Source organism: Paracoccidioides lutzii (genome assembly GCF_000150705.2).
Source record: "Paracoccidioides lutzii Pb01 unplaced genomic scaffold supercont2.12, whole genome shotgun sequence".
In the NCBI taxonomy this organism is placed as follows: domain Eukaryota; kingdom Fungi; phylum Ascomycota; class Eurotiomycetes; order Onygenales; family Ajellomycetaceae; genus Paracoccidioides; species Paracoccidioides lutzii.
The window spans coordinates 914,955-939,319 of record NW_015440958.1 but is presented as its reverse complement, the minus strand read 5'-3'; the positions used below and the strand labels follow the sequence as shown (position 1 = coordinate 939,319).

Here is a 24,365-nt window from a genome sequence, read left to right as displayed (position 1 = left end):
CCCCCCCCCCCCCCATGTTGGATCCCTTCAGCGTTTGAATTGAAGCTCTTGGGGATGACATAAAGTTGATTTGAAGATTGAGGTCCGAAGATGTTGAGATAAGGTTTAGCGTGATGCTGAGCCCGTCTTGTCATTATGAACTAGGCTAGCCAACATCTGAGCTCTATATATGGCGAGGCACGTGATATTAGGTAGCCGTATGTCCCGCCAACATCTTGCTTATTTATGCAGAGAGTTTCTTCGTTGAAGTTAAATTAACAGCTGCAAAACGTCTATGTTCACGTTCTCCTTAGATCCTCCATCTACTCCGTACGATGGCTTGGTCCAACCAAGTATCGCGTGGCCCTGTGGTAACTAAAGCCGACGCACAAAATGAAGGGCAATCTCGAAGTCTTGTGGGTAGCTACACGTTCTTTGGTTGTCATTGATATGAGAAAGCAGCACATGCTCGTTGTTGATTTCATGATGTACTGAAAAGTTAATATGAAAAAATACCTTGCCTATCAAACAGCTTCAAGTCTTACGTTTTAGTAACTTCAAATTTCTCATTTATCAATCTTATCATAAACAGATTAATCTAGTTAACTAATAAATATGATTCATAATAATGTTGATTGGGATGCTCTAAAGCCAAAACACGCTTAGATATTTAAAAGCGAAGCTAAAAGAATAGGGATTGATAATTACACCCTTTAACTGGCTGGCTATTTACACACCGCTAAAATTAACTAGTTATTCAGAATCAGGCATGGCGTAATACACAGTCTGACAAAAAATACAGCATTTTCGGAGGCCTGGTGAAAATAGCCGCAGTAAGGGGGTGAAATTTAATTATCAATCCTTAGAAGAATTACATACCAATACTGTTCCAAACAGTGTGGTAACAGTGACTGTTACATTACCAGCAGATTAAGGCACAGTTTGAAGTTATAACTCCGGGATTCTTTACATGGTAACAAGATCTACTTCGACTGTGTTGAGGGTATTTCTATCATGCCCCGGGCAAGCCTGTGTGAGACGGGGGGGCCGTTTTCCGGCATCCAAGATACCAGTTTCAACCAAGTCGGCACGCACCTCCGCTGACGTCAGAGCAAGCAGGACATTCTTGAAATCTAACGACTGGGTCTTCCATTGCTTGGCTGTTCCTTGGACGTCTAAGAAACCGCTGTTAATGACTAAAGACAGAAAAAGTTTCATCCCGTCTGCTCTGTGAAATCAGGATTTATGCCGAAACAACGGAGTTTGACTTGCCTTTGCTGCGAACGTGGTGATTTTGGGCAATCTTGGCCTTGAGCGCCAGAAGAATAGATCCAATGAGCGAAAATCAGACTGCACCCTGGCCCAATCTCCAGCCCACCAGATGAGCCCTGGAGAAACTGACACCTTTCACATGACCTCAAAAACCATTTCACATGAGACAAAACTTCCCGCAGGAGACTTGGAACTCCCCGACTATGATGACATACTGAAATCAGATTTTACCCAAGGCCAATAAAACAAATCCCTCTTCCACAACCGTCGAATTTCTAAAAATATTTTGGGCATCCATGCAGCATAGACTCCCTGCACCCTGGTCGAGTTTCTGGGGTAAAAGGAAGCCGAGAATTACGAGAGAGGAGGGGTCTAGGATAGTTAGCTAAAGTTTCAAACACGAAAGTTGTCGGAGTGAGATCTTGGAAACTTGAAAGCATAAAACAGATAACTTCCCGAAGAGAGCTAATCATAAGAAGCATTGAAAACATAGTGAATACTGCTGCGTAAGCCGCGAGCACAGACCGCAAGCAGCAAATAACGGAAAGAATTTGGAAGAAAAATACTGGACCGGGTTGTATAAAATAACCTCTGTCAAATTAAACCAGTTGACACCAAAGTCCAAGAGTTTAAAAGAAACAACAACAAAAAAAAAAAAGAAAAAGAAAAAGAAAAAGAAAAGAAAAGAAAAGGTAAAAAAGAAAAACAATTATGCAGCGCCGTTTATGACCCCACTCCTCAACCCCACAATTTTTGCCGTCAATAACCCTTCCTCTCCTACATCATCTCAATGTCTGACATCTTCATTATGACGTTTGGGCGGCATGAGCAATACCAGCTGACGCAATCATGCATAGTTCCAACAGATCATGTTCAGTTGCTTACTGTCCAAGTTAGGGATCGAGTTGCATCTTGCATAAAGAGTGTTGTTTTGCTGCAGCACGACGGCGCAATGATATGCGAGGTTATTGGGAGAAAATGAGAAAATGGTTCAACGGGAGGAAATAGTTACTCTCAACTTTCCAGAGAGAATATATATATATATTTGGTGTCGTAACATCATTCGACGTCCCTAATTTTTCCTGCAAGTGGGCTCTCATCATGCCTGAGGTAACCGAACCTATGCCATTACTATTATTACCATGTCTGATTGGAAACGCTTGTATCTGCAGAACCGTCCTTTCCGCCGTTCTACGGGGCAGAATTCATACCATGGAGGCTTGTGCATGTACTTGTAAACGTAGTTGTGTGTTCAAAACCAAATTGTGGTTAACAAGGGTTATTACGGAGAAAAATGCTTGGTACGGGAGAAGTTTCTAAATCCTTTGTTAGGATTCTGGTCATCACTTGCATGCGCAAGCGAAATACGTACCTGAATATGTTCACGAAGCTTGGGGAAAAGATATGAATATGCGCTATTTACTGACAGCTCGATGCCCTTGACGGGCGAAGCCAGTTGTTGAATAACAACTTGGAAGGGAGATCCTGATCTATAAATAGCTATTTTGTAGTGGTCGCAAATACCATAACTAGGGTTGACATGAGGTTGTTCTGCAATGTGCACAACCAAAAAATAGTATCGTCATTGCATTCTGAATGTCCTTGTTTTGGTGTACATCTCTGATAATTTGAATGAATTTATGCTCGTATCATACGATATCGTACTATACGATGCCTCTTCGTATCGTAGAGGGTACATAGGTGTGTATCTATATGAATCTATATTATAATCCTTGCGGTGCAGTACGCAAGACTAGGAGCTAGATCTGTATGCAGATGAATGTGAGGAAGTATGTTAGTAAACCAGCCAATCAAAATGACGAGACCGAGGGTACAAACAACAGAAAGGAACACGCTAGAAGGAAGTACATGGCTTTGGATTTGTGAATAATACAATTTGTGCTGTACATACTACCTAAAGTGCAAGTCTTTTGAAAATGGAACATGGGTGTGTTTCCTTGTGCGCGGGGAAATAGCTGAAAGAAGTTTCGAGAATCAAGAATATGATATGCATATGACGAATTCGTCCTATATCTTTGCGGAGATGATTTCTGGTAGTCCATATTTTAGGTATCAAAGATATCAACGGTGACGACACATCCGGATTAAAACTGGTGGGGCTGAGCCACCAAGTTTAATGCAAAAGTGAACTCGGCATATTAACAAAGTGCCGATTATTTTAATCTAGCAGAACGGGATGTTGAGCCTTAGCCCCTCCATTGCAGGAAGGATTGCTTTGGGAAATCAAGCTCTCAACCGATTTTTGTAGGCTTCAGCCACGAGAAGTGTTTTCCGGTTTTTGCTGTCTTAAAGAAATTGAGTGGAAAATCAAAGTGTCAAGCATGAATCCATGGTGAATCCGTAGACTGACAGGGAATATATAATGGGCGTCCGGTCGATGCCAAAAGAAATAGAGTAGTTTTGAGAACAGAATACTTTTGGAGATTTCGACAATGTCCAACCGAGATACTAGATCAAAGAGAAAGAATGGTAGCCTTAAAAAATGCTACCAACAACATATTACAGAACATATCTGCCTTTCTTAGGATATTGGGGCCATTCACCGTCGTCTCCAACTCTTCTCTCTTTTTCAAGACAAGATAGATACCAGGCGAATCGGTCTCTCCGCTCTGTGTAATCCCATAAATAAACACCGGATAGTGCACCGATGACTACCTATAGATAGGGAAGAATTTCCAAGATACTGGCTTCAGGAAACACGTGGATGCTTAATTTCCCGCCCCGTCCCCGTCGTATGCCTGTAAGGCCTATTGTATATACAAGCAACAGTAGCAACCATTTGTTCAAATATAACCAAGGCATATACCAATTAGCTTCAACTAGAAGCTCTTTCTTACAAATGAAAGCCACAGAATAGATGGTAGCAATGATAGGTAGCTGATAAAACAGAATGCAAGAATAACATCTCAGTTTTCCGACAATTATTCCATTTGAAAGACGGAAAAGCAGGTGTGAGATATGAGATGTCGGAAACGGGTATTTTTCTTTAAGGGTGATGCAGGAGCACTCTGAGTCACTTTCTGGCATAATGGGGCTGGAGGTATGCTTGGAACAGTTTGCTCAGTAAGCATTGATCTGTTCGAAGAGAGAAGGGCTTCGTGTGATAAGTATGTCCTTGGGGCTAGTAAGTGGTAGTCAGCTCTTGCGATGCATGGATGATGCTTAGTGAGAATTCTGGAGGTCTGGGGCACGTGGATGACGAGGGCAGCATTCATTCAATCAAGTTTGTGCCGCCCATTTCTGTCTGAAGGTGGTTTGGGCTGGCAAGGTTTTAAAACGGTTGCAGAGATATTTGTTTGACTTCAACAGTTGAAGTCTATTATTGAACACGGAAGCCAACCAATCGCTTTCCTTCAAGGTTGAGGATTGGGGAACAATCCTTTTTTTTTTTTTTTTTAAAAAAAAAAAAAAAAAAAAAAAAAAAGAGAGAGAGAAAAGGAAGAAAAAAAAAATCCATCAAACAAAACAGCCTACTTGTCTGTCTGTCGTCGATAGGTGGCTAGAATTTCGGTAGTCGCATGGTGGTGGTGGCGTCGAGGTCTGAAGTCCCAAGTCAAAAGTCCGGGGGTTGCGGGTTGAATCCATGAAGCTGAAGATGATAGCGGCATATTGGAGTCAGATCGTGGTCACATGGTCGATCCTTAATTGTCACAGAAACACGTTTGGGTGAGACTTTACTCCGTATGCATCGCTGATAGTCTTGTATTGGGGCCCCCGGTCATGTCGATGAATTATCAATCAATTGGCAACAATAATGAGGCTAGTAGAGCCATGCTGTGGCCTTGATCGGATGAAACAACCCTATCACGCACATGCGCAACGAGGTCTTGGTGAAGTCATATTCACCACTCATATCATCAGCTCTGAACACGTCAATTGTTCTGGACAGCAGAGTAGAGGTCCCTTAATATCAAAAGGTGCCTATCATTAAACTTAGTGCAAGTGCATAGCCCATAAGGAACATTCCAAGTGGGTATCAAGACTCTCCAGCGTGAACGATCCATTTTAAACTTCTTCAATTTCAACAATGAACGGGATCTGAGCTGAGTTTCAGGTTGATCAGGGGGTGCAATATAACATTTCATTTCTTCATTGACTATGCCAGAGGTGAAGGATGGATCGATTCTATCCTGATCCTTGATGAGTGAGTGCCTGCGTTATTGGTCGCGTAGTAATCGCAAGCCTCGATCTGCGAACGGCGGCCCAAAAGCCAGAAGAAAAAAGGAACGTAATTGGAATTTAATTAGTGGAGCCCACGCCAGATAGTTACACGCCAACGCTAAACACAGGTGGGGATGAACCTGAAACCACGCTACTGGGAGAAGTTGAGATTGGGCGAAAACAACCTTGCAAAATAATACGCAGCGCACAGCGAATCTTATCCCGTGAGTCGTTGACTCACAAGTTTGGCGGGGCGATAGAAGAAAAAGCAAAAATAATTAAAAAATAAAAAGAGAAAAGAAGCATAAAATTGACGTCATATCTGCTGTAGTTACCGCGGAGGTACGAAGCAAACTAGAGGACAGACAAAACAGAAAACACTGAACAACCGTGATGTCGTACATGTTTTATTTCCCGAGGACTTACCAGTAGCATTTCCATTTCTTTTTTTATCATTTTCACGGGTTGGAGGTGTGTGCCCCTGAAACTGCTGTTCCCCTTTCAATGAATTCAACGTTGGAGCTTTTACTTTTTAGTCTTTTTCTCCTTTCCCCGCTTCAAGCTCGAAGTTAGGATGCGCCCCCTTGCTAACCATGGCTCATCCCGCTCCGTTCCCCTTAAGTTATTCCATGCTTGCTTCCTAGAATTTTCCTCCCCTATTTCCCCTCGGCTATCTTGTCCCATCTTATCCCAGAAATATCCAAAAGCGAAAGCCCATGAGCTACGCACCTGATCATGATCGACAGGCATGGACGATCTGGCTCCAATCAACTGTTCCCATATCCCATCCCCCCCTTGAACCTATTTTCCCTTCTTTACCGGGGCCATATTTTGCCTGGCAAGACAAAAAAAAAGGGGGGCTATTCGGGTGGAAAGTGGGGAACCAAAATGCTTTCCTGCGTGGCAGCCCAAAGAGCCTTGATGGGGCTCGGGGCCTGTCAGGCTTACATGCCACACTGAGTGGTTTGTCCACTTAGGAGACAAGTAAAGGGGGTGGAGTTTTGCAACTCGGGGTGCCTGATCGAAGATGGCGTCTGTTTGTGCCAGAGCTCGATAGCTGTGAGCGTTCCATGGTTCCTTGGTTTGTGGGGAAACTTTTTCTTTTTCTCTTTGCGTTTGAGTTTAAAGAGTGATCCTCACCGCAAATGAACTTCAGGTCCGTCTCTGGGGACTTTAAGGAGTACTATTATCCACAGTAGCTATTTTGTATGATATGCAGCGCTATCATATTTGTCGGTGGCGATTGTATCATACAGGATTCAAGATAATACTTTTCACGGCGATCTGTATCATGGAAATATATAATTGCAATACATTCTCAATCCCTCATAGATACTTGTAAATTGAAAAATTGAGAAAATATAGAGAAAAGAAAAGAAAAGGAAAAAAATGCTATCACTCTCAACACCAAAAATATCGTATAGGAGCGGCAAAAGGGTCTAGTGTCTCTCCTTGTAGCACACCTCTTCTCTCTTCTCCCACAAAAGCAAATTTGTCTATTCACATCTTTCCCCTTCTACCCTAGATGTGCACGTTTCCACCCTGCTAGAATCCGAGGCCCGGAAAAGACAGAGAGAATAGGAGATGACAAATATAGGGTAAGGGTGGCCGTAAATTTCATGGTTAAAAAAATACTGGAAAAAAGAAACGAAAATTATAAAAATTATGTTATGCTGACATTTCAGTTACATTTTTGTGAACGTAGGTGCTTTTGCCACCCCCTGATGCCTCGAGTTCGGCATATTTTGTCCTTTGAGGTTCTTTTGCCGTTTAGCTGATTTGGCTCGTTCCAGAGAAAAGAAATATATATATAAAGTAAAAGTAAAAAAAGGGATTTGCTGCGTCAAAAAGGAGAAGAAAATATCCAGTTGGTGCTCTTATTGGAACGCTTCTCGAAGTAACCTGCCGTTTCAGATTTGGGATTTAGCTGCAATCTTAGCTTTTCTAGACAGGCGCTAAGCGAGGTTGTTTTCTTTGCTTTTTCCCAAATCGAACTTCATGTTAATGAGTTCCAAAAGCAAAATACACACAAGGCAAAGGCGTGCGGGAATAATATAAATGAATGACCAGTTCATGGTTAAATCAAAACACGTAAATGAAGCAAAGTTAGTACAAATCATAGTTCCAGTATTTCAAATCGGCAAAAAATGGAAGGGCAGGACATGAATCGTGGCGGAAGTGCTTTCTAACAAGTGTGGGAAATAAAATCAGCTTTATATCACTTCCCAACCAAAGGAGTTCAAATAAACAAACTACACCGTTGCTTGGATACTCATGTAGATGTGATGAGCAGAATACCTCTTAATGCGATGAGACATAACAAATACCCTTGCGTTAGAACTAGTCATGAGGGAGGATGTTGGAGAGAGAAGAAGGAAAATGTAAAAAAGATTGAAACAAGGATAACATTGAGCTACAATCCGGAATAGTAAGATCGATAAACATGAAACATAAATTAAAATAAAAAAAATAAAAAATAGATAATAGGCCTGCCCTGAACAGAGTCTGTGAAATACGAAAGCGCAAAGTGTAATTTCGAGGAAGTGAAAAAGGTAGATAGATATTCAAGTAATATAATACGGGGAAACGGTTTGTTTTATTCTCGTTAAGTTCCACCTCTCTCTCTCTCTCCCTGTCTCTCTTTTTTTATTTTATTTTTATTTTTATATTTTTTAGTGTTTTTCATTTTGCCTTCCATCAAAATAAAATAAAAATAAAACAAAATCGGTTTGAGGTCTCCTGGACTGTGTTGGACTGTGTAGGTTTTCGGTATGTCTTCTTCCCCCTTTACCCCTTGAACATTGCAGTACTAAGCACCAAACTTAATTTGGGAGACTGATTCATTGTGGAGGTCATTTAAAATTTCTCCTCATCCTTGGACTCGGCAGGCTTCTCAACATCCCAGGCACGTCTGTAGTTTGGCTGTCCACGCAGGGGAGAGAAGGGAGAAGGAGAAGCTGGACGACGCAGGTTTGCTGTCTGGAAATCAGTCAGTTTGGAATCTTTTTGTTTCTTAAAAAACGGGCAGCTTTGGTTTCACATACAACGCAATCAGCGCATCTGCCTCCTTCGGTGTTCACGCGGCCACGGCAGCCACGAGGGTAGTTTGCACAGGAGTACATGTTTACGATAGTTCGTTTTTGTTTTCCGTTAAGAACGGGGATGTATGAATGCGACAGATAGGTTGAGTTGGGGTAGTTGGATGGTCTGGTGCGATTGAATTTTAGACCGAAGAGTTCACAATGGGGAAAAAAAGAGGGTTGATTTAGGGATGAGTAATAGGTATGGAGAGGACGGAGGGGGTGGTGGTTGGATTAGTGTTGATCGTATGAATGCCTAGATGTATGGAAGAAGATAGGAGGCGCTTTCGCGGGAAGCAAAGTTTCTTATGTAACGAACTACGACGAGAATAGAGGATCTCTTGGAGAAGGTATAAGAGTTTAGTATAGATAAGTATATTAGAGAAGAATTAAAGGAGGGTTAAGTAGCAGACTAGCAAGAATCGAATAGAAGGCGGCGCAGAAGCATGTCGAAAAGAAGGGAGAAGTAGCAACAGCAGGAGGGACAGCGGCCCTTATATAGAGTCAAGGCGGAAAGTAAATTGGGTTGAGTTTCTTCCTCTCTGGAACCACCTTTAATAATATTAATAATAATAATAATAATAATATACATTATTATTGTTATTATTATTGCCTCATCACCAACTTCACTACGGACTTTCCTCCTTCTCCGTCTTGGGACTTTGCAAAAAAAGACCGGCGTTGACACTTTTTGGTCCCATTTTCAGTTTCTCGATACCTTGGCCAGTACGGGACCAATCTGTTTAAGGGCACGACCGGTTTACTGGGCCTGGCTGTTTAGTACGCCTACTACGCCCATCGATACGTTACCATACGCCGGTATCGAGGCTGTAATAAATGCCTGAGCGCTAGCTCGAGTACTGTAGTCTGTACAAGACCCATCCTTGCTGTTTGTTTTATGCCTTCGGAGCTGGAACTTCACGAATTTCCATCTCTGGTCAAGCGGGTTGAAGAGGGTGAAGGGGGGGCCTTGCGCCACCTCGTCACCTGTCAATCACCTTGCTCTACCTTGGCAATTCTCTCTGAATGACGTAGGTTGGCAACCAATGGTTGCAGTTTGCTCGTTGATGTATGTTGTTATTCCCGCATCAAGCAGCACGTTTCCATTCTCACGAAGAGCAGCGGAATGGAAGATCTTTTGACACCCAGGACTAAGCTAGACATGCGGCGTTGCCCACTCCCATTCCCTACCCTCCTTTGTTAAAACCCTTGGACATCAGAAGCAGATTGTGAGGATAAGTTCGCTGTGAGAGAACAATAGCTATTTCCTCTCTCACGCTAGCCACAATTAGGACCTAGCTCATAACTGCATCCCACGCTGGCCAATACCTTCGCTGCGTACTCTAGTGAAGCTCTTATTATCTCTATATATGTAGTTGAAAAATGATTGTGAGTGTACAGTTTATGTGATCTCAAAATCAATCCTGTTATATTGCAGCAAGTATCTATGTGACTTTCTGCAGTCAGTCTGTTTTTTCTCTCATCTCTTTTCTATCAGCTGCTGATCTACTTTTTCTTTTATAGCTCAATTCTTATATCTCTCCGTATGAGGCTGTGTGTTTGAAATATAAAATGAAATCCAGGCATACTTTCATTCAATATTACTATTCTACTACGACGTTATAGAAGAAGAATTTATCTAATTCTAATTTACACTTATATAAAGTAGCTGGCTGTCAGCTTTAACATTTCATTTCTCCTTCACTACAGATATCTAACTATAGCTGAATAACACTGGATATTATGTTCAGGTATTGGTGTTGCAGTTGCCAACCAGGCTGATATTCATTCTATTTGTCATGTGATCAGTGATATATCAGACTGTAGTGAATGTAGCGACTGCTCTCAAATATGAAAAGCCAGCGCTGAGCGAAGCATGCTTTGGTTGTATATAATAATATAATCAATTCGCACTTACGCACCTTCAGTTCCTTTATATCACTAGTGTATCCTGAAGTTCTGCTTGCTCCTCTGGACATTTGCGTTCACCAGTCTGCTTGCTTGACTATGGCAGTCATTAGCACTTTCCACAAACTACCCTACAGACAAACATATGCGGCCGTTCTCGAAATCTCCTAGAAGATCAAGCCGGTCGGGCCGGAGTTTGTCAGGTTGAAACCCGTGGTTCGCAGGTGGATACAAAGTCTATGGCTCAACTTTCCTGTTGAGGCAGACCAAAATTTTCTCAGAGTTATTGGCTGGTTGATCATTAAAAGGGCCTTTGGGTAGTTTGTCCGCAAAGGATCGATCATTGATGGCTTGTCTGTCTTGCCCCGTAGGGCGCCCCTTGATGCCATGCCATGTAGAGAACTCCATATCTATTTTGGTCAAGAGGTAGTTAGTAGTTGCAGCGGAGCTAAAAGATGTTTTTTTCCAAGACTTTTTCCAATGACAAAGAAGCAAGGAAGGGGAAAGGCATGTCAGTGAGGTCGTAGCAACGGACGAGTGTCATTTCATCACCTTCAGCTACCTTTACATTTACGTCTATTACTCTAATCCGTTGTAGAATTCCCAAACATTTGATTGATCTCTCTGGGATCCATGAACTCTGCCATTACAAGTTGCTTACTTCATCAAAGTAGTTACTTTAACTTAATCCACCATTGAGCGAATCACCTTCCGATCTCAAATTTAACAACTTTTCAAATTAATCAACAACCACTAGGAATTATATGTAGTAATTATATGGAATATACTCTTAGGCCTGTGAGCAGCTAGGGAACTTCTGTTCTGTACTATCACATTTACTGCTGCGTGTATGATGCTCACCTTTTAGATCTCAGCTACATGATTTTCTTTATTAAAAGAGCAATATTATGTATGATCAACTGACATCTATTAAAACTGGATTCATTGGAGTAAATGAAAATTTACATGATGTTTAATTTTATTTACTTTAATGTTTTAATTGAGTTATATTATAGAGCGTTTCAAAGGTTGAGAGAAACTAAAGTTTATAAGATTTTTAAGTTGACTTTGAGAAAGTAGATATATGAAATTAAATATATAATTGAATAAAAATTTATCTGAATTTAATAATATTAAACTTACAACTTTAAATTCATTTATTATAATAATATATTTTATTATCTTTTATTTGATTATTATATAGTTAAATAAAAATTTTCTTTATTGATATAATTGATTTTTAATCTCATATTTTATATTATTTTTTTTACTATATAGTTTAAAGATATAAAGCAACTCATATCTAGTTACTATAATAGATAAAAAGTGAAAATATATATAAATATAGTATTATAATTTAAATGAAATTTAATAAATTGAGTTACAATATATTTATTATATTTATTAATAATCAATAGACTATATAGTTATAGTTATTATATAAGTTTGAATATTTCTATTAAATATCTCTTATAGTCATATTAAATTAAATTCATTTTAGATTAACTTCTTTTACTAATTTCCGCTGTTTAATCTACTGATAATTAACTCATGTTATGAATTTTATATCTTTTACACTTTAATATAATTATAAAAAATAAAGTTTATATGACATTAAATGTTATAATCACAGTTTTTTAATTTTTATTTTTTAACTATATAAAAGCTGCTATTTTTCTTTTTCAACTTTAGTAACTATTCACACTATTAAAATAGCTTTTCTTATAAAGTCAATCTTATTAAGTTATATGTATTTTTGATATATTTTTAGACCTTTTTATAAAATTATTTATTAATTTAAATTATTTATATAAAAACTTTAAATTTTCATATTAAACTTATTGATAGTTATATTTTTATAAAATTTTAATCTTTGCTTTAAGATATTAATTAGTAAATTTATTGATTTAATTAATTTTTATAATACTAGAAGCATTAAATTCATATTTTGTAAATAGTAAATTAACATTTTCTTATACAAGAATAATTTGAAAAGACTATTCTTTTTTATCTTTGAATATTATTCATTAAATTAAAAATTCTTCTTTTGTAAAAGTCAACCTTAATATTTTATTTGAGCATTCACATGTCAGATTCAATCTTAAAATCTATAAATTAAACATCTCAGTAGTAGCTTATATGTTTGAAATTTGATCAATTTTATAGACTTCAATAGCTGAAAGAAGTCTTTCTTCTTGATTAGAACCATATTTACTTAGAGTGATGAACATATTAAATAATATACTAAATGAAAAAAATTGAAATGAGAGAATAGTTCACTCAGTGATGAATTATATTAACTCATTTAACAAACTAATGAGATAGTTAACTAACATAATTCATCACTGAGTGAATTTAAAAAAAAAAAAAAAACCCCAGTATTAAAACGCGTAAGCATACCCTGCGTTAGAAAAGAAGACATAGAATGACCATCGCAGACAGTTGATGTCACTAACTTTGATGACAAGTTGAATTGCCAACTTCGATGGTTATGCTTAAATTCAATCATGATTCATCACAACTCTTGATTGTTGCACCTGGACAGATCAGCAATTCGGTCAGACTTCAAGTTAATCTCTGTTTCTTTGTGTCTTTGGACGTTTATTTTTCCCACCCTTTTCCTTTCTTTTCCTGGATCTGGACTTTAGATGTATCCATTTAACTCCGCATGAAGGAGTTGGAACCCGCTTGCGGGATTCTGAATAGACCACATGATATAGTCAGATAGACGGTGAGACGGTGAGACGGTGAGACGGTGAGATGTACATCCCCATCCTCGTTCAAAAACCATAAACTTTCCCGACAACTCTATTCCTCATCGTGCATAGTCCCAACCCCGCTCCTGGCAATGGCCATATTTAGGGCTCAAAATCGTGTCAGCAACTCCACGGAAACCATGAATACTAAAATGATTGTTCGAAAGAAAAAAAAAAAAAAAAAAGACTAACGTACGAAGTAATCAACGAACAAAGCTTAAACTCGTCGGAGCTTTCCGCATCAAATTCTCACTCTTCGAGACTGGAACTAGTTACCCCAGATCCGTGCAGTTGGGCTCGAAGAAAAAGAAAAGAGGAAAAAAAGAACCCCGCCTGTAACCAACGATCCTTTTTTTTTTTTTTTTTTCATTATTTTATTATTTTCCTGGCCTGACGCGCGCACTCTTATGTCAAAGTCACCTAAAAAGCACTGAATATCAGATCAGATAAAAGCGGTGTCGAGCTGAATCTGGCCCACGCAAGGATCTGCTTCAAAGCCTAGTATTGCCTTGCGCACATCTACTCCGTATAACCACTTGAAGAGCAATGAAGCGGTCACCAATAATTAGACAGGATCGAATCGTTCGGCCAACGGTCTAGGCAAGCCTGTCAAGATCTCGATTCTCGACAAACGGGAAAGTTAAAAGGAATAATATTGTTTTGATAGTTAACGACTAAATCAGTCTTCCCACCAAAATCTGACTAGATAGCGATGGCAGGTCTCCTTTGACCTCAGTTTTTCCTTCAAATCGTCATCCAGCCCATTCTCAACAGGATCTGGCCACGGTCCGTGGGGTGCTATATACCTGTCAAGAACGGAACCTAAATCAGTCAGCCTCCTTTTTAGATGCATAGTCCGCATGCCGATGTGCTTAGCCTTTCCGATACGTAACTACACCGGTGTTGCTCTCCGGCTGAACATCCCACCCACAGCCAGCGCAGTATAGATGTTTATGGACTAAATATCACGAAACCCCCGGTTCCATCCCCTGATCCTTCATGGTTCCACATACACCCTCTGGATTACATTTATCTCGGATTCGGATACGGACTCGATCTCTAATATCTACCTTAGTTGGCACTGGCCACCACTAACAAACTCCATCGCTACGTCGCACTGTTACGCGGTATAGCGTGTAGACTTCGCTGTGGCAAAAAGATTTTTCCCTGTCATAATGAATTAACTCTATGTTGTTTCCACACTAGGAAACTCTTGAACAGAAATCAAAACCTATTGTCAGTAAAATTATCAAATCAAGGGCTGCTCACGGGCCTATTGATGAAGCACGTTCAACCAATAACCAACCTTGAATGAAACTAGGGGATAAACTATACAATCTCCCACAACCAACAAGAACAAATGGACAAAGAAGGACTGCAAAACTCTCAAGTATTACCAAAATATCGCACCATTAGTTTGTTGCATCCTGCGGGGAATTAATATGAGGGATGCGCATTTTACAAGGACCCCCAAATTTCTAGAACTTTCGCACAAACCCATGGATTGGTCTGGTGGAGAATCGGGCTCTTGACAGGGTTGTGGAAGGGTGTTTGAGATGCCAGAACCCATTTGCGATCGTGATGATCGCCTGTGCATCAAATCCTGCAAGTCGACGCTTGGGACTCGGGACCCGTCCGAAAATCATATAACGGGGGGTCGAAATGAATGGAACGAATAAGACTGGGTCGCTTGTATCGACGAAAGTGTGGTTTTATCGTGTTAATCGTCCGCAATACAACCTCAAATCTTCCATCCTGCGTTATGTATACATGCTGTTCGTACTGAGCCTGCCCTCTGGAGACTGAATGGATCTTATCTGGTTATGACAAGGAGTAGTATGTAGGTACGGTAGAGAGCGGGTTACGTGTGTAAAGTTCGACGAGATTTGTTGTAGCTAGCAACAGACAGCCTACATTGAACATTTAGCTGGTTGCCTGAAGCCTAACTAACTACTGTACCTAGCCCAACATTAACTAACAGTATTGTAGCCATGTTTTGTTGCCTTGCTTTTATTTGCTTGTCCCCACAAACCTTTTGGGCTGGAGTAGTTCACTCTGTACGAGGAAAGATGATGAGCAATCACGAATTTTCTCTCACTTCAAAACTTGGCACAATGATGCGCTTAGTGTCTACAATACGTAGCATCCCTAAGGTCAACTAGCTGCACTGCCTGTGGACCGAACTGAAAGCTATTTCCACCTTCTCGCAGCGATCACGTTGTCCGCCTTACTGCCGATTAGGTGGTGTTGCGCCCTCTCAACAAACACGAGAATCCCTCTGAAATAGTGAAACTATTTTGACCGGTCCAAGTTAGATGTGTGTGTGGAGAGCGTCTCATCCACCGGCTGAGCAACTTCTTCCCCACTGATCCACCCCAAGAAGGGTAGGTCCTTTCAAATATTAAATCTCACCAATCTTTTCATTTAACTGGATCATGGATGGAACGATTCATCAACTGTGGAGATGAAAACGCCCCGAAACCTTGCCTATGAAGTGGATCCGTGGAACATTTTCGTAGAAAGCCCAGAACAATTTTAGAGAGTTTCTGTGCATGGTGCTAATGAGACAGTGGGGGTGATGAATTTGCGGTGTACTTCTAGGCTCTTTATCCGAGATTTGAGCTGCCGTGATATGACAGGGGAGTTAGGAGTGGTTAATAGAAAATATTCCGGAGAGTTGAGAAACAACATCACCTTGAGAACGCGTATCACTAAGTCAACTTGGCGCATATAAAAGCCGGAAATATTACCGCTTCTGGATCTCCAGAAGCCACCATGAAATTTCTTAGTCAGGAAATTATCCATAGTTAGTCAAAGGAAAAGCGTATACCAGCTCGGACAAATTTTGCCATGGACCCTCGATCGACAGAGGTGGCGAGACACAATTGTCTCACGTTGGGCATATAGTTATTCAATAAATGTTGTACTTGAGGGGAGATCTGTATCATTATTAAACATGTCTAGATATGCCAGCCACAACCTGATCGACACTTTCATAAGCATTGATCCAGATAGCCTTCAGTCACGCCACACACTTGGAACTGCCCGAAGGCACTTCACGCTCATGATATGCCTTTAGCGTGTTGACAACAGGTGGTGCTATTTGCTAGCTCTCAGTCAGCTCTCAGTCGGCGCTTTTAGGCCTCATATAGACTGCTCACCACTGCGTAACCTGTTCAAACTCCAATAGCAACACTTGGAAGACCACGCCGTTGTCGTTGCGACGCAGCTCCGGACGAAAACTACATCTTGTGGACGCAGGCTGTTGGATTTCATATTCCATGCGCGAAGGACTGAGACATTGCTTTCTCGATGCCAACATGGGTACTCTGCTGCTTTCTTGCGAAACGGTCATAGTTATTCAAGTCAAGCACCGGTAATTAGTTGCCAATACCTCTAGGCGGTTATACCAGTCCAGTCTTGTCGTAAATAGCTGCTGATTTCCGCATTTGTAGTCTACCTCCATTGGCCTTTCGTTGACCCTGGACAATAAAATCAAAGGCTAGAGGTCAAATTTATAGATTGCTGTTTCCATTCAATGGGATTACGAACACATTGTCAGCGGGGTTTTCAGCGGGTTTTAGAGAAAGAACAAGGTTTGGGGCTTGTGCAGGGACTAGAACCTCAAACCTGGGACGTTGGAATGTTGCGATAAAGATGCTATTATCTCGGTATGATGAACCTATAAAGTTCTAATCTAAAATATTCACGCTCTATTGCTTAAAATTCCTTGAATATCCATCGACCATGCGTATCGAAGACGGGAGACAAGCGACCCTTTCGCAATCCCCCTCATCTTGTTCGGAAATCATATTTGATCTGCAACAAATGTTCGTTGACACTGGTCGTCAGGAGTACCAAAACCCCATTGAACGGAAATAAAGACATCAGGAAATGTCAAAGGAATATCGTAGTCCAGGTTTTTTAAAGTCAAGCGGCGCCTAGAAGTAACCGGCGATTCTTCCGGGGTTTATATTTGGGTCTTACGATCAAGGGGATTGAACAGGCCCCAATCGTAACTTGAAAAGTTTACGAAACATCGCACTCAAGGTTCTTGAGAACATCCTGTAATCTGTGAGGATTTGCGTGCGCCAAAAGTGCTGTTTCAACAGTAGTGCGCAAAAATATCCACATTGTGTGTAACATTCCTACTACGACAGCAACTTGTGGTCTGAAAATGCCGATATATGATTTCATGACCTTCTCTTGCAAATATCCTGCGGTAAAACGAAGACGGGGGATCGCAACGTCATGAAGTCCGGTCGGGTGGGACGGACGTACATGCTTCACGCAAATTATGCCGGACACACTCTCATCCTGCAAGGAATGACTGCCAGGCAAAGAAACTACCGATTAAAACAAGACCAATAGTAGCAAGAAGGCCATTACCTTCCCATGTGAGAGTTAGGTAAGCTGCTACACCCACAGCGATCTCCTTTCGCCTGGCAGCGGCCCTTTTTCTTTTCCAGTTTGCGTCAATCTCAAAAGGAGACAAGAATACGGCAGGGGGCGAAGCGGGCTTCAGCGGCACTGAAACGGAAAGTGCAACAGCTCTGTGGTCAGACGTTTGAAACAGCGGTAGAGCATCGTATCCATAAACCTCAATGTTGTTTTCTCCAGTCGAGGAAGAAGAAGGGAAATCACTATAGAGGATTCGGTCGCACCAACTTGGCCACCGCTGCTTCGCCCAGCTCCATTTTCCAGTTGGACCTTCGGGGAAAACCTGATCTGTTTGAAGAGTGAATTTATACGTGGGTAAGAATTTGATAGGTGCTTCGGAGAAATTTTGTAGAGTCTTCTGCTCCTCGAGTTCGCGAGTCAATTGATCCTTCTCAAGCAGATGAGAATAGTGATAGGGACTGTTCAGGTCTTCTGTAGGTTGAGGAAACTTTTTGTAGTCTTTCGGCCCTGGACGAGTTAATGATGTTCGGTAATTCAAGTCTCCAGCAACAAAGATATACGATCTAGGTGAATATAGACCGTTGTCCCTTTTTACGTCGCGAGATTCGGCTCGAAGAAGAGGGGCGTCTTCTTCCGTTTCCCCATCACGAATTCGAGTGTTTTCACCACTGTTATTCGTCCCCGAAAAGACAAGCCTTTCACTGATGCTCTTCCAGTCTTCGTTTCTGCTTTCTACTGCCCATTCATCTGGGGCAAGATGGGCCGCAACAAAGGTCAGGTCGACAGTATCTTCGTTGATATAATAGCCAATCCGTGCCCCAGCAGCTCCTTTATTCCCAGCCTCTTGCACCCCCACTCCAACATCCGCAGTTTCAATCCAGGCAATTTTTCCGGCGACGTCTTGACGCACAAAGACCATTATTGCTACCATTCCGGCATTCTTAGTTACAATATTCGCGTAACCCTCTTCACCGGCTGCAATGTTCACGGCACGGCGAAAAGCATCAAAATATGGGTTCAGGAATGAGCCTCCAAGGAATGCATAGGCGATAGGGGCAACTTCCTGGAGCGACAAGACAAGTATTTCGGGTAGGTCCGTTGATCGACACCTTGAATCAGGAAGAACATCGAAGAGATGAGAGGCAAACGAGTAAGGCTGGATCACATTCCGAGCGCAGTTGAAACTAAGTACATATATGCCTAGAGATTCCATGCTAATCGTTACTGCATGGACCGTTGTCCAGCTCAGGTTGATCTGACTTCATCAGTCTTGAAGTGTTTGTTGACAACTGGAGAGTTTGAGAAAGTTAAGAACCTTTTTGGAAGGTTTCTGAGCCTGAAGCTGGAATATTTGCTTAAGTTGGTCACGTGGTCCAGGAACGATCGAAATCGAACAGAAAGTTTTTTGAGGTTTCGAATCTGATGCCAGTCTCGATGGATATCGAATATCTCCACCAATTGAGATAGAATGGTTGTTTTGCTAAAGTGTATTTCATCTTGCTCTTAAGGTCCATTGAGATTTACATTCCTCCCTAGAACCTGCTCACAAACCCACATTGCAGTGAGGGTGTGCAGGCTTACACTGTCTTCCTCGATCTGCTTACTGAGCTTTTTCTCTCTTACCTCTTCGTCCAGTCGTCCCAAGGCTTCGAAAACTACGACCTGGTCTCTCATGAATGTGTCCAAACAGCCATTTGTACCCTTTCTTGAATTCTCCTTTGGGTTCACATGAAACTCTCTTATTAAACTTGCAACGCACTCGTCAGTCATCGGCCGCAGGAAGGCGATCATTCCTTTCTCGGGATTGGCAGTGTGATGTCTTTTGTTCTTTTCCCCCGACTTATATTCGGAATACAACATCCCCCGGCCGAGGCGAAAGCCGGTTGATGTGTGGGCAACAAGAAGTATGTAGATATGCGAAACATCATGCGTTGGTTCTGTGGTATGTATTTTCACAAGCGGTATTTCCGGAATCGATGTTTGGCCCCTCGTTCTGGGTTTAGGTGATAGTGATTTGAGTGCTCTGGTTACCGATTTTGCTGCTGCACACCCGAGGAATTGACGGATCGTCGGTTGAAAACTAGAATCTTGGCCAAAGTCTTCGTTTGGAGGAACCGTGGGTTCTAAGAATCTGGATTCTTCCACCCCCAATGCTGTTTTGGGTAATGCAGGCTCTGCAGTATGATGTTTTCGGAAGTGTTTCCCGCTTTCTCGTCTTTGATTTTGATTTTTGCCTCGCTGGTGGCCACCTCTAGAATGGTTGGACTCTACGGCCTGTTGAAGAGTTGTGTCCGGCGCTAAAATTGTGATATCGACTTCCGTTATGAACCCAGGGTCCAAATTTTCTAAATCTATACGGGGAAACCTGGGATGCACAGCCGGGGGGATTTCACTTTGGGCTTTTGTCCGGGACCCGGAGTCCTCAACAACCTGTCCCTGACTGCGACAACTCGATCTGCGTAGTTCAACTTCTTTCGAACTTGGGGCTGCAAGGGGTTCGATTTCAAAGGACACTGAGCCTATCTGGACCGCGCCAGAACTCCACCCACGCCTGTTCAACTTAACGGAGAGTAGCGGTAGACCTAGTTTCACAAAATTGGGGATGAGCACTTGAGATACGTAGTCGTATGACGGGGCTGAGGATACGTTCGTGCCGCCGGTAATGTTCAACTTGATAACTTTGCGAGACAAAGGTTCGCTCACACGCCCGTCCTTACAATGTAAGCTTGCTCCAGCATACAAAAGGTATGGATATAGGGCTTGAAAAATGAGGAAGATAGAACCAGGAGTTGTAAGTTGAATGTTGTATTCTGATTGGATGCCCGATGTCGCAGGAAGGGGTTGCAATCGCAACTTCTGCTGTGGAGAGGGGAACGTATCTTCCCCCTTCCCATCCTCAACGGATCGGGGATAGAATGTAATCTCTGACGATCCTACCTGAGCACCAACAATGCACCCGCCACATACTTCGGCGAGGGATTGTATAGCGGCAGTATGCGACCTCCTTAAACCCCTCGGGCCGTGCCTTTTCCCTCGTACGTTGTTAATCGTGACAGGCAATCCCGTCATCGCGGAGAGTGCAAGCGCATTTCGGACAAGCTGGCCACCTCCCTCCAGTGTGCTCCCATCCAAACGTAGCATTTTTCTGCCTGTCTTATATTCTGCCCGAATTCGACTAACCTTGGTCCAAAGCAACAAGAGAATGTGTTGGATGAGAGACGCTTGGAGAAAACACAGAAATCAGGCTGACTGCTTTTTTAGTTGCCCAACAATCCACACCCCAACCAATGGGTGTGGTAACTACTTACTGGCAAATTTTGAACTGAACTCTAATGAAGATATTGCACAGATATAACTCTGTATATGCAACATATCTATCTCATGAATATCAAGCAGCGCAGGGTCATCAAGACCAAGATATATCCTAAATATGAAACCGGAGAAATACAAACCACTTTATTCCATGAGAAGGTGACTGGGTTGCGTGTTAGTCACGTCTGGTTAAACAAGTAACTATAAAAAGGGTGGTGTTGGGGGGGCGCCTTTTGCCCCCATAACTAACGAGTAATCAATTTTCTTGTGCTGATACGAAGCGACAACTGGTGCTAAGTCTAATACAGCTTTAAAACTTAATTACATTCTCACTCGTCATGCAGGTGATTTTCTAATAATTAAAGAAACTTTTTGAAATAGCATACAAGTTATGAAATGAAAAAATGACTAAAACTTAATGAGAGACCATGAGTTTTAGGTGCTGAGATTTGAGAATTTGCGAGAAAGATAATAAAAGCAACTATCAAGCATATTATTTACACAGGGTTTGCAAGTCCGATTTAAAATTAAATGTTTAACACTTTGTCCTGCATTATATCAAAATAATGAGGAGATTTTCTACTAATGTGAGAAATATAACTTGATCAAACTTCATGAAATAGAAGGACCTAATCTTCCAATTCAAAGTAATTTATATGCTATATAATATCTAGGTAAAGGTTGGGATATAGATTGCGATGGAGAGGCTTCACAGCTGAGGTCAAACCATTACCTGGCATGAAGCCTCCTAGCCACCCTGGTTGCGATGCCCATGAACGTCACAGATTTCAATAAACGAGCCATCATCCGACGCAACCACAGTGGCTAGTGATAAGCCTATGCAGCAATAGCGCCGAGAGACGAAGTGTGACAGAGGAATAGGGTGCTAGAAATTGTGAAGTCAATACCTGACACAATTGAACAGAAGTGGACGGATATTGGCTGGCCTGGACTCATCCACAGCCCCAAACCTAACTCCATATATAGTTCCATCAGTGACTGGCCAAAGATCATCAAGAAGCGTTGCTCACCAATTAAGAACTTTCAAGCTCAAATTATGAAGTGGACACTAGGCCGTTCGAGTTGAAGGGCCGCGGGAGAGCAGTGCGCAGTGATCACAATATGTCAGTGATGATAACCACCCATGAAGTGAGAAAACACAGCCACGCATCATATTCCACAACAGGACGCGCTTCTTCTTGAACCTTCTGCTCCCCATTAATGGCCATTAGTTGAAATCTCTGCATTCAAGGGGAACACTTCACAACTAAAATAGTTGGAGAAACAGAAAACCCTAAGTTCCAGGAAATGTGAAGTGATTCAAGAAGCATGAGTATATAAATAAAATCATTGAGCTTTTTTTTTTTTTTTTTTTTTTTTTTTTTGGCGGCGTCTTAAGGTGAGCGGTGGGTAGTATGTACATGTGCCTCATATCATATGCAAGATGTCTCGAACAAGTTCTTTATATTTTAGCATAGATATAAGGGTAGGAAATGAAATAGTCGGTACAAGAAGCTAAGTCAAAGAGAGGCCAAGTTATACACACAGCACTGGCGAGGTGATGTAAGCGGATTTGGTTGGGGGAACGATGCTGTATTTTATAGAGCACCCAGCTCTTTCAGTTTCGAGATCATCCCGTCGACGTCTTCTACCTTTCCTCCCCCTTGACGGGCGGGAGGTTCTGTTGAAGATTCATTTAGTTTAGTCCACGAGGGAAATCAAGGCACAAGAAACCGCTTAGGAGAGAAATAGGGAACGTACCTGTGACTTTCAAAGTCTTCAACCTCTTCTCATCTACAATTTCAAAGTCCGCCAAAGTTCTCTTCTCCAACGGCTTCTTCTTTGCCTTCATGATGTTTGGCAAGCTTGCATATCTCGGAGTATTCAGTCGTAGATCCGTAGTGATGACCATGGGCAACTTGGCCTTGAGCGTCTCCACACCGCCATCCACTTCCCTCGTAACCTCAATTGTACCCTTGTCATCCTTCACAACAAGCTTGCTCGCCTGTGTCGCCTGCGGCCAGCCCAGAAGACCCGCCAGCATCTGTCCCGTCTGACCTTGATCACCATCAATAGCCTGCTTGCCCAACAACACCATGTTGATATTTTCCTTGTGGACCACGTTCTTCAGCAACTTGGCTACGGTGAGTGGCTCCAGGCCCGACTGGTCTGGTTTCTCGGGTACATCAACAAGGATGGATCGGTCGGCTCCCATGGCCATGGCGGTACGGAGGGTATCGACACATTTGGGCCCGCCGGCGGAGATAGCTAGGATCTCGGACACGGACATGGGTCCCTTGCTTTCGCGCAGGCGGACAGCTTCTTCTATGGAGAGTTCATCGAAGGGGTTGAGGGAATGCTTGACGCCGGCGGTTTCGACGCCAGTTTGGGTCTTGTTGATGCGGGGTTTTATCTGGAAAGATTGAAGTAGAACGAGTTAGTGGTATAACTAAGAGTCAGTGAATAGCTTGAACATCCACATATGTGCCCGAGCTGGTACATCGATTGGGATAGAACAGCAGAAGTAATTCAAGCTAGAGACTCCACATAGCTGTAGCATTGCGCAAGACACCAATAGGTTGAAAGGAGGTGAAATCCACATACAGCGAAGTCAATAACCCTCTTTACGGGCACAAGTATTCGGAGCGCATTTGCAGCCATTGTGGAAAATAGAGAATGCACAGAGACAGCTGAGCGGATGCAAACTTGTCCTTGCCAATCTTGAGCCTGATGACGCAATTGCTGAAGCTCTGTGGCGGCTGTGAGTCGGGGCAGTGGTTTTGATGTGTCGCGGCTTGTGAGTTGATGTCGATGCTCAAGCCTCCAAACCTACCTCAGCCATAGAAGAATAGCCGCGTTCGGAAAACATCTCGGCTGCTGAGGCTTCCCGATTGGCGGACCTTGATCTGAATCACGTGGTTCCCAATTTCCGCCGCGTCGCATTTTCAACCGCCAGAGTATACAAAAATGCATTTCAAGGGCTTTTAGCAAAATCCTAAGGATTTTTTCTTTTATGATACATACCCGGCATTAATGGGTGGTCAATGGATTTAATGTCAGCTGACACCTAAGGTCTTTTTGCACCTGTGATCCAATATTCTCAGAAGAATGAAAAGGAGATTTTGGATAAATTTGTTTTGCAGCAATGGAACCAATGTCGCATCTCCACTGATTGGTGTCTGAGGTGTTTACTCATTCTGTTCCTCGTCTACAAGGGAGCCGAATAGAGACACACAAAGATGAAATTTGGATGTTAACATACGGTTTAGTCATGCCACCCAGACTAAGTCCATCAGATTTGGCGTTATGTATATCCGGGTGAAATTATTCAGGCCTCTTGAACTGTAAAAGTTCAACTACTGTTATTTATACATTTTGGGGGAGATGGCGTTGGCCCACTGCGGACTTGGAGAGAGGCTGCTCGCGCCTTGGGGCTTGGACTGATATTCCATAGTCGGAGTAATAAGATGAAACG

At 42.1% G+C, this 24,365-nt stretch overlaps 7 protein-coding genes across 7 annotated transcripts; all 7 read right to left on the bottom strand.

Annotated features, from left to right (window-relative positions):
* Positions 1–945: 945 nt before the first annotated feature.
* PAAG_11959 (hypothetical protein) lies at positions 946–4,880 on the bottom strand (the record flags this gene model as incomplete). The annotated part of the gene is made up of 2 exons (XM_015847516.1): positions 946–1,165; positions 4,747–4,880. 2 exons carry the CDS (start codon positions 4,878–4,880, stop codon positions 946–948), a joined length of 354 nt encoding a protein of 117 aa, XP_015702906.1.
* Positions 4,881–8,289: 3,409 nt separating this feature from the next.
* Positions 8,290–8,555, bottom strand: PAAG_04935 (hypothetical protein; the record flags this gene model as incomplete). Its single annotated transcript, XM_002793360.2, has 2 exons — positions 8,290–8,412; positions 8,478–8,555. 2 exons carry the CDS (start codon positions 8,553–8,555, stop codon positions 8,290–8,292), a joined length of 201 nt encoding a protein of 66 aa, XP_002793406.1.
* A 7,644-nt stretch (positions 8,556–16,199) lies between these two features.
* On the bottom strand, positions 16,200–16,532 carry PAAG_04933 (hypothetical protein; the record flags this gene model as incomplete). Its single annotated transcript, XM_015845416.1, has 2 exons — positions 16,200–16,283; positions 16,350–16,532. The coding sequence occupies 2 exons, from the start codon at positions 16,530–16,532 to the stop codon at positions 16,200–16,202; spliced, it is 267 nt and encodes an 88-aa protein (XP_015699642.1).
* Positions 16,533–17,489: 957 nt separating this feature from the next.
* On the bottom strand, positions 17,490–18,791 carry PAAG_11958 (hypothetical protein; the record flags this gene model as incomplete). Its single annotated transcript, XM_002793357.2, has 1 exon — positions 17,490–18,791. One exon carries the CDS (start codon positions 18,789–18,791, stop codon positions 17,490–17,492), a length of 1,302 nt encoding a protein of 433 aa, XP_002793403.2.
* Positions 18,792–19,081: 290 nt separating this feature from the next.
* On the bottom strand, positions 19,082–20,719 carry PAAG_11957 (hypothetical protein; the record flags this gene model as incomplete). The annotated part of the gene is made up of 1 exon (XM_015847515.1): positions 19,082–20,719. The coding sequence occupies one exon, from the start codon at positions 20,717–20,719 to the stop codon at positions 19,082–19,084; it is 1,638 nt and encodes a 545-aa protein (XP_015702905.1).
* A 1,769-nt stretch (positions 20,720–22,488) lies between these two features.
* On the bottom strand, positions 22,489–23,551 carry PAAG_04931 (electron transfer flavoprotein subunit beta; the record flags this gene model as incomplete). The annotated part of the gene is made up of 3 exons (XM_015845415.1): positions 22,489–22,571; positions 22,652–23,303; positions 23,495–23,551. 3 exons carry the CDS (start codon positions 23,549–23,551, stop codon positions 22,489–22,491), a joined length of 792 nt encoding a protein of 263 aa, XP_015699641.1.
* Positions 23,552–23,719: 168 nt separating this feature from the next.
* On the bottom strand, positions 23,720–24,342 carry PAAG_11956 (hypothetical protein; the record flags this gene model as incomplete). Its single annotated transcript, XM_015847514.1, has 2 exons — positions 23,720–23,885; positions 24,263–24,342. 2 exons carry the CDS (start codon positions 24,340–24,342, stop codon positions 23,720–23,722), a joined length of 246 nt encoding a protein of 81 aa, XP_015702904.1.
* Positions 24,343–24,365: the final 23 nt, after the last annotated feature.